Consider the following 9,083-nt stretch of genomic DNA (forward strand, 5'->3'; position numbering starts at 1 on the left):
CCCAGGAATAATTTGTTTTATTCATCACAGTGTCAGACTTGGTATGTTAAATAGGCAGAGGAGTGTTATTTTTATTAGGGACACTTTAACCCAGTTAAATACATATATAGTGACATGAGTAGCTGGTACATTGACATTTAGAAGATGACTGTACCCAAATCAGTATTTAAGGCTGTATACAGAAAGTTATTTTTGCACTCTTTAAAAAAAACCAAAAAACAAACTACTTTCATTCTTCTTACTGGAATTAGAATTTGGGTTTTATGTTCTGAATGTACTGGCTCTTCTCTTCATTCCTTCACCCTGGCTATTCTTCAGCTCGTTACTGTCTTCTGGTGTAACTGTACCCAACCAGCCTATTTCAGCCTGGGCTGTCCTGCTAAGCCCTGTAATGCTGCTCAGATTTCTGTAGGCTACCCTAAAATCAAACTGTAGCTAATTCACTCAAAGAGCACAAGTAAAGGGAAGCAAGTTAGGAAATGTATGAATTTGAAAAATGGAGTGACAAGACTGTTAAAATTATCCCATGCATTGTGTAGGATATGTAAGAACAGGCATTGGTTTCCTGGTACACTCAGATTTTCTTGATTGTTTGTTCATGTCAGTCTTTGGGCTTGTGGATTCTAAGCTTTGATATTCTGTCATACAGGAATGAAAATTATTTTATATTTTTAATATTTTCCTATTCTAGGAAGCAGTGTTCTAAGAATGTCATCAGGCATAAAAATAAAACCAAAGACTGCAGTGTGGAAAAGCAAGACATCTTCTTCTTTACCATCTTCTCCAAAACCTGCAGTTAAACCACAGCCAAAGCCTAGTGACAAGCTGAATCCTGAAACTATTGATTCAGTAAGTATTAGGTGTTGGGGTTTTTGTTGGTTTGTTTAAAACCCATCTCTTGATGGAGGAAATTTCCTTACTTTGTGAAATGCTTGCAGGATATGCTCCTTCTGGTCCTGTTTTATAAACTGAAATTAAACTTTTCTTATTAGTCATATATCTCCTTCTTTTTAAGCTGAAATGCCTGAGGCATAACATTGTTTATTTATTCCTTTTTTTGAAAAGGGGTTTTGGTACAATTGTGGCTCGGATGGTAACTTCTATTTTCTATGTACTATTGCCCTAAGAAGAGATTTAGAGCTAAAAATTAAAAAAGGTTGGGTTTTGTTTTGGTATAGTTATAAACTTTGGTACCTGCTGCTTTAGAGGAACTTACTTCAGTTATGCAATGAAACCAGAAATCAGGTAGCATCTTGAGGATCATCAAGACCTCATAAAATCTGGCAGATTTATTGTTAGTGAGCATTACTTGAAACTTACTGTGAATATGTAATATTTTGGGAAGAATTTGGAAGGAGACTAGTGAAAGGAGTCATTTATTTAATGGAATTTATGTGCTTGGAGAACTAGCTTTGAATGCATGAATTATAGCTCACCACTGGGCCATATAATTTGACAATTAGTAAAGTCACAGGCTTTTTGGAAAGTGAACTAAATGCAGGAGAGCCTTAGTGAGGTAGTAGTTTGCAATACAGAGAGGCTGAATGCTTACTTTAATGTGGGCATCTTTTTTACTTTAAACCTTTCATGAAGCCATGAAGTTACCAAATCGTGCACACAGTTTTACCAATCTTAATGTAGGTTCAAATACTCAAAAGATAGAAATTAAGATTTCGTGGTGTTACCTTCTAAATGCTTTGTGATAAGGACTTTAATCTGGGAAGTAGCATTGAATGATCATAAAATCATAGAATTTAGGGGTTGGAATGGACCTGACAGATCATCTGGTCCCAGTCCCCACTGCCATGGGCAGGGACACCTCCTCACTAGACCAGGTTGCTTAAGGCCTCATCCAGCCTGGGCTTGGACACCAGCAGGGTCAGGGCAGCTACCACTTCCCTGGGCAACCTGTGCCAGTGTCTCATCACCCTTACAGTAAAAAACATTTTTCTAATATCTAACCTAAACTTCCCCTCCTTCAATTTTAACACATTGCCCCTTGTCCTGTCTCTGTAGTTCCTAACAAAAAGTCCCTCTCCAGCTCCTTGTAGGCCCTTCAGATATTGAAAAGTTGCTATGAGGTCTCCACGCAGCCTTCTCTTCTCCAGGCTGAACAGCCCAAACTTCCTCAGCCTGTCTTGATAGGGGAGGTGTTCCAGTCCTCTTACCAACTTCATGGCTCTCCTCTGGACTTGCTCCAACAGTTCTGTGTCCTTGTGTTGAGGGCACCAGAACTGCACTCAGTATTCCAGGTGGGGTCTCACAAGAGCAGAGTAGAGGGGAAGAATCACCTCTTTTGACCTGCTAATAAATAATCATGCTAATAAATAATAGTTTGTATGTATGAGAAGCATGTATATGATAAAAACCAAATTTGTGCAGCTTTTCCTGCTGTGAAGCTCCTAGTTTCCTTTTCCAGTGAGTCCTTCTTGGATTCCTTTCCTAGATTCCTAGATTAGTGTCCCTAATACATGTTTTCTGCCCTTAGCTGCAGTTCATGAATAAATAATGCCTTTTTTTTTTTCTGTCCTCACAGTTTGGTGCTTATTCTCGACCACCATCTGCATTTGCTGCTGTTTATGCTAAAGGTGGCATTCCCTGCAGGTGTGTTGGGTTTGTTTACTTTTTAACAAAGTATGTTAGGAAACACATCTCTTCATGTTTGATCTTTTAGTTAGATTGTTTGATTTCATTCATTTGTGGAAAGATTTCTAATACTTAACTCTTTTCAAAGCAGAAGGCAATTTTCCATGTCTTTGAAATTGTCTTCTTTTGGTTCTTTTTATTATGCTGTATTAATACTAAAGCTGCATTTTTTTAAAGAATGTGCAGATTTGGTTTGCTAAACCTCTTTCACAAAAGAAGTTGATTTCTTGAGGTAGTTGTGTTTACTTTTCCCTACTAGCAGAGTTAATAAAATTAGTGCCATTTTAGTAAGTAGACACCTTGCAGCCTTTTTTATCTGCGATAAGTAGTATGACAACACTTTATTGAATCTTCCAATTCTGTAGTTGTCAGCAATAGCAGATATTAAGAAAACTACTTGTGAGTAATAATTTATGGTATTTTCAGTTACTTTTGTCTGTTATATATTTGCCTAGACAATGTGCACTTCATTGTTTTGTCACACATATGCAGAATTACTTTATAAATATTTAAGTAATCATTAATACATGTAGATACTTATATAAAATAATTAATACCTAGCCCTTATCTGTATCGTAGGAGTATATATTAAATCCCAGTATGATTTTCTTTTAGTTTCAACTGATTTCCCCTTACTAATTGCTATTTGGGGAAAATGTTTCTTTATACTTATAAGTTACTTTGCAAAAGGAGCATCTTCTGTGTTGGCATTGGGGGTATCTATAATTTTATAGCTTTTCTTTTCTGATTTCTATGTTATTTGGAGCATAATTTTCAAAAATTGGGAATTTATTATAATTGCTGCATTAAATACCATCATACATTTCACTGAGATCAGTATGCATTGAGATTGTGCGTATAACATAATCATATAGCAAACTAATTGGTGATACATTTAAAGCAATTCCTGTGATCAGTAAATTATCTATCATTATACATTAAATTGTTAAAACTTTATTCCTTACCTAGGTTAGTGCATGGATCAGTAAAGCACAAACTGCAATGGGACTGCCTTCCAGGAACTGTTCCCTTTGATCCTCTCCTTGTGACATTGGCAGAGGTAAACTCAATTTCTTGCAACGTTAAACATACAGCCTGTTCCTAATTGCAAATGTCATTTTGTAACAATCTAAGCTCGCTCATTTAGGCTCACCTACTAAGGAAATATGAAAAAAACTCCACGTTTGTGAAGATCTTGTATGAATGAAAATGGTCAAAAACATTGCTGTTTGTAGCTCTTCAGTTAGAGCATTCTGGGAGAGCTAGGTAGACCTGTTTAATCTTCAAGATACTGGCAAAGGCAAGACTGCACCTCAGCTTCCCAACTGTTGAATGAAATACTTCAGTCCATTTGTGAGTTTGCAGGTTCTTTTGTAAACTAACTTGTTTTGATTCTTTTTGTATATAAAGCCTACCTATTGAAGTAGGAGTGCTCTGCTCAATAGAGTGAACCAGTACAGTGGAAAGAGGATCCTGTAAATAAGGGGAAGACAAATACTATATGTTATGTTGAGGCTTCTGTTTTCTCAGCACTGTCTGTGAAATTTATCACCAAATATGTTTCAGGTGCCAAAATAAACACTGAATCCAATGCCATAGGTACAATAAACTACACATACTGAGGTGGCTTGTTCTTTTTTTAATTTATTTTTCTTCTTTAAGATTAAATGACACTGTCAATTCTTAAAGTAGCATAAAGCTCCTATAATGGAAAGAAGAAAGACTCCAGCCATAGGGCTTTAAATCTTTGAGTTCTGCCAGTTAGGCCTTCACTAGAAGTGCATCTTTGTGCCATCTACAAGTTTTTGGTGTTGCAGAGAGGGATGTGTGGTGGGAGTTGTGATTCCTTCCATAGTTCACCTTCTTTTTTCTTTATTTACCTTCAGGTTACAAAACCCACTTACAAGTGTAGCCTGTTCTTGTTCATAGTCTTGTTGAAAAATTATCCTGGGTTGTTAGTTTAAAAGTAGTGAAGTACAAGTATTGGTTGACTCAGAAGTATTCATAATGTGAGTTTTAATATTCAGTGTTCCAAAAGAAATACGAATGGGAATATTCTGTGAGCAGAGTTGTACTCAGTGTCTCCACATGGTGGAGTAAGTGTACTTTATGTTTTGAACTGATCTGACAAAATCTAAACATTATCTTGCTGCTAAGTGGAACTTTTTAAATGTGTTTTTGTTTCAAAGAAGGCTCACTATTACGAAAATCATGTTTTACGTTTGCAACAGGGACTAAGAGAGACAAAACATCCCTACACATTTGTTTCAAAGGAGGGTTTTAAAGAATTACTTCTGGTTAATGGTGCTGCTGAAAAAGCAATTCCCTTGTTGCCTCGTCTAGTTCCAGTCTTAAAGGCTGCATTGGTATGTCTTACTCTTCATGCAGAGATTTAAATGGGTTTGAGGTTTTTTCTTGTACTGGGGAGGAGTACATGGAAAATATTAATGTGGTAAATCTATTGCATGGGCTCTTGGTTTGGGGGGTGGGAATAGTTTCTTTTTCTCATGTTAACTCTGCCTTGTTTTTATTAGTTAGACATGTAAATTCAGATGGGCAACTTCTCGGACACCTATATATATACACACATACATTGTATATAGTAAAGTATAGTGTATATATATACAATACATATAGTGTATAGATATACAATTTTTATTGTTGCACTGTTTTAGTATAAAGTCTTGTTAAACCTTCTACTTACTACACAAGCAGTCAATTACTTCTAGTTAAAAAAATTTTTGAGGGTCCGAATACTGGAAAAATACTTGTTTACATAAAGGTAAAATCCTAAATTTTACAAGAGCAAAATAAATTATAATGGCCTATTTCTCTACTAAAGGAGGAGTGAGATAACTATACCATTAGAGAACTCAGGTATAGAAGAACCTTCCCATGGGAGAAATAAAGATGACAAAGAGCCATAGAAGTAGATAAGAGACTGATAATTGCTGACAAGTGACAAAGGTTATGTTGGCAGGGGACTAAATTAATTGAGGCAGAAAGTCCTTGGCTCCTCCGTTTCTCCAACAAAGACAATTATTGTTATTAATTACATAGAAATTACCTTGAATTCATTACATTTGTAACTCAAGTGCTGTCTCCCAGTTTCAAAATATCTGCATTTGAAGGGTTATTTCTAATATGCTGTGAAATACTGAAATTGTGTAGTAAGCTGTTTGTTTTATCTGCAAATTATTGTTTTCCATCAATAGTAAATTAGTAGTTTTCTTATCTCAGAAGAAATAAAAGTTTGCTGACATTATGTGGATACTTTTGTTTTCTACTTTAAAAGCACATTTCTGTTTTTAAATGTGGCCTCTAGAGACTGATAGTCATATGATAGTCATAGTGTATTTCTAAACTTGTACCATTATAGCAATTAGGAATTGCACAGTAGTTTTAATGTTTAAAACTACTACATATACTCATAATGTAGAGATTGCAGTTTAGGAAAACTTGTGTGTCTGACTGTTACTGTTAGGATTTCCTTTCTTCCCCCTCTGAAGGCCCATGCAGATCATGAAGTATTTGGAAGGGGTTTGGATGCTTTAGTTCAGCTAAGTGCTGTTGTTGGCCCATCTCTTAATGATCATCTTAAGCAGCTACTCACAAATGTAAGTTTTTCATGCTGTAGTTAAAAAATCATTTGTATTGTCATGGTACTTTTGTTGAGATGTTTACTAGAATGTCTGCACTGATACAGTGGAGGACTCAGCAGTTCCATGCAAAGCACTGTTTCATATATTCCCCTGTGTGAGTGTTTAATAAGGTGAGTAGTGCAAAGCCTAAGTCCAGAGGTCCAAAAAACTGTTGTTGATGTAAGGTGGAGAGTAACGCAAGTGTTGTCTGTACTATTTAAAAGTCATCCAGTTTCAGGCCTGAGGAGAAATAGATGCTATGCTTTGGAGGAAAGTTTATTGCAAAATGAGATTTTTCATTTTGTGTATATTTTAATAAAACTGTGAAAGTTTCAGTAAGGAAGTTCTTCTTCTTGTTCCAGATAGGAATTCTGCACAAGTTTTCATTTAATAAGCTTAGAGTGGGATTATGAGATGTATTTTTATGCTGAGTCGAGTCCTGCAGAGGATGTTCTTCCTCTGTCAGACAAGCTTTCCATGGTTTCCTTTAGTCTGCTTGCAAAGTGCACTTTTACAGCAAAATGAAAGGACCTTTTTTGACAACCAGTGCAGAAAAGAGAAATTGTAGCAGGTTGGTTTTTTTTACCTATTTCCACTATAATAGATCTCTGTCAATGCACATGAAGAATGTGTTAACTTTCTATATGGACAGCACTTTAAGCATGATTTTTTGTAAGGCTGAGACTTCTTTCATATGAGTTTGCTAAAGGAAAAACATGAAAATAAATATTTTTGTTGGCTGACAGATCAGTTTTCTTTGAACTTGTGTCTCTTCAGTTAACTTTTTATCCAGGTAACTTTTTATTCCTTTTGCTTTGAGTGAGTTCCATACTTTCACATCGGTTACAAGTTATAATGTTTCTTTTCAGTTTTGATTTTCCAAAGATAAGATGAAATAAAGTAACAGAGTAGAATTATTATGGCCTGTTTGATTGTAAACCAAACCTTTTTATTTTCCTTTTCCAATAGCTTTCAAGGAGACTAATGGACAAGAAATCTAGAAAAAATGTTACTGCTGCTTTACAAAAGCTGGAGGAATATGGTGGAAAGGTGAGTCGATCAGATGATTATTTTGTAATCTGCATATTTGAATGCAATTTTGCCAAAACAGCTTTCATCTCTGTCTTTTTTTGCCATGTTCTTGCTTCAGTGTGCCTTGGATGCATAGTTTGTGTTCCATTTTCTGACACTAAGTATGTTTCTCAACAGGATTTACACTGTTCCCACCAATAGCTTATTGTTTAGGTCATTTACTGAGGAAATCTGGCACTCACATTCTAGCCCACCCTTGTTAACCCAGAGGTTAGATCTGCAATTGCTATAGATCAAAAAAACACTTTAAGTAATAGATGGCAGAGGTTTTTTCTGATGAACATTCTGTTTCCATTTTATGTTGTGCTGTACATTGTGCAGAAAGGAGGAAAGAAGAAAAAGTGAGGAGTATTGGCTTGGATATTCATCTAGAAGAGAAAATATTTGTTTTCTTGACACTGTGAACACTTGTATGCATTATATTAAATGGCCATTCATAAAGAACAGGAATAAACCAAAGAGTAGGGACCATAAATCAGGTCACCCAGTTCTGAGCTGGTGTGCCTTGATCAGTAGGTGCCCAAATACTCAGTAGACACCACTTAATTTTTGTGTGTGTGTTCATTTAAGGGCAGTAGCAGTGTTTGTATTACAGACTTGAAAAACATTATGACAAATGAAGGAACATGAGAGATTTTTATTTATATGAAGTGAGAGAAGAAAAGGAAAATGAATGTCTCATCTTGATGTTCTGAAAATTTAGGTCTAGATAATGTAATTAATCCAGTGAGTCATTAACCTCTAATTCATCTGTTAGTCCCATGACTTCTTGCACTCTTCTGTGTGTCTTTTAAAAATACTGAAAACAAACTCCTAAATTGTGATTACAAGATCTATTATATAATCCAACTAATTAATTTATCACATCTCTAGTCTAAATTAGTTATAGAGTATATGATTCTTATTTGTATTGGAAGTTCTTTCCAGAATATCAGTACTCTGTTTAAAAGTCCTTATTTCAGGTCTATATTTAGTTTCTTAGTTCATATTATTTATATTTCAGTTTTAGGTATGAGTTTAGATATCCTTTCTCTTGGATGTTTTGTCTCCAACATTACTTACCACAATGGCCCATTTTCTCAGTTTATTATTTTCAGCCCTTTTGACAGTAAATTTCTCAGCAAATGTTAACTTTTTAGTTTTCTACTGTTTGATAATAGCAAAGATAACTAAGTAAAAGTTGTGATTATGCAATTTCTAGGCACTGTATGAAGACTGCAGTGCTAGTGCTCCTTATTTTGTTTAAATTTGTTTTGTTTTCTTCAACAGGGAACTATGGCCATTATCAAATCTAAAATTCCAGTCTATTGTTCTATCTTCTCTTGAACAAAACAACTGTAGTGATTTGTACTGTAAGGTGACATTTGGAAAGAAACTGCCTGTGAACATCACTGACACTTACATGGGATGTGATATATTCTCTTAATCCAAATTGTTCAGTGTGATGGAGAGTGAGAATCCTATCAGTTTGTGGCTATGTAATTATGGAAGACTATTTAAAGTAAGTCTCTCTGTGTATTTGTATGTGCACTGTGCTTTCAATGGCATTGATTAACTTGCTGGTATTTCAAAAGCAGAGTAAATATTCTTGTTTTGTTATAAATTACAATTTCATTTAATGTATGTACATTTGTGTGATGCAAAGTAATTTGGTTGTAATTACTTAACTAGCAACTAACTTGGTGTCCTGGTTTTAGCCAGGAT

General features: G+C 35.2%; 1 protein-coding gene across 1 annotated transcript; it reads left to right on the plus strand.

The window, feature by feature from the left end:
- Positions 1–691: 691 nt before the first annotated feature.
- On the plus strand, positions 692–8,705 carry PACRGL (PARK2 co-regulated-like; the record flags this gene model as incomplete). Its single annotated transcript, XM_009076803.1, has 7 exons — positions 692–849; positions 2,537–2,604; positions 3,616–3,706; positions 4,878–5,012; positions 6,156–6,263; positions 7,257–7,337; positions 8,649–8,705. Coding segments are annotated over 7 exons (698 nt in total), but the record flags the coding sequence as incomplete, so codon positions are not given.
- Between the last annotated feature and the right edge of the window lie 378 nt (positions 8,706–9,083).

The sequence above is a fragment of the Acanthisitta chloris genome, unplaced genomic scaffold (assembly GCF_000695815.1).
Source record: "Acanthisitta chloris isolate BGI_N310 unplaced genomic scaffold, ASM69581v1 scaffold39476, whole genome shotgun sequence".
Lineage (NCBI taxonomy): Eukaryota > Metazoa > Chordata > Aves > Passeriformes > Acanthisittidae > Acanthisitta > Acanthisitta chloris.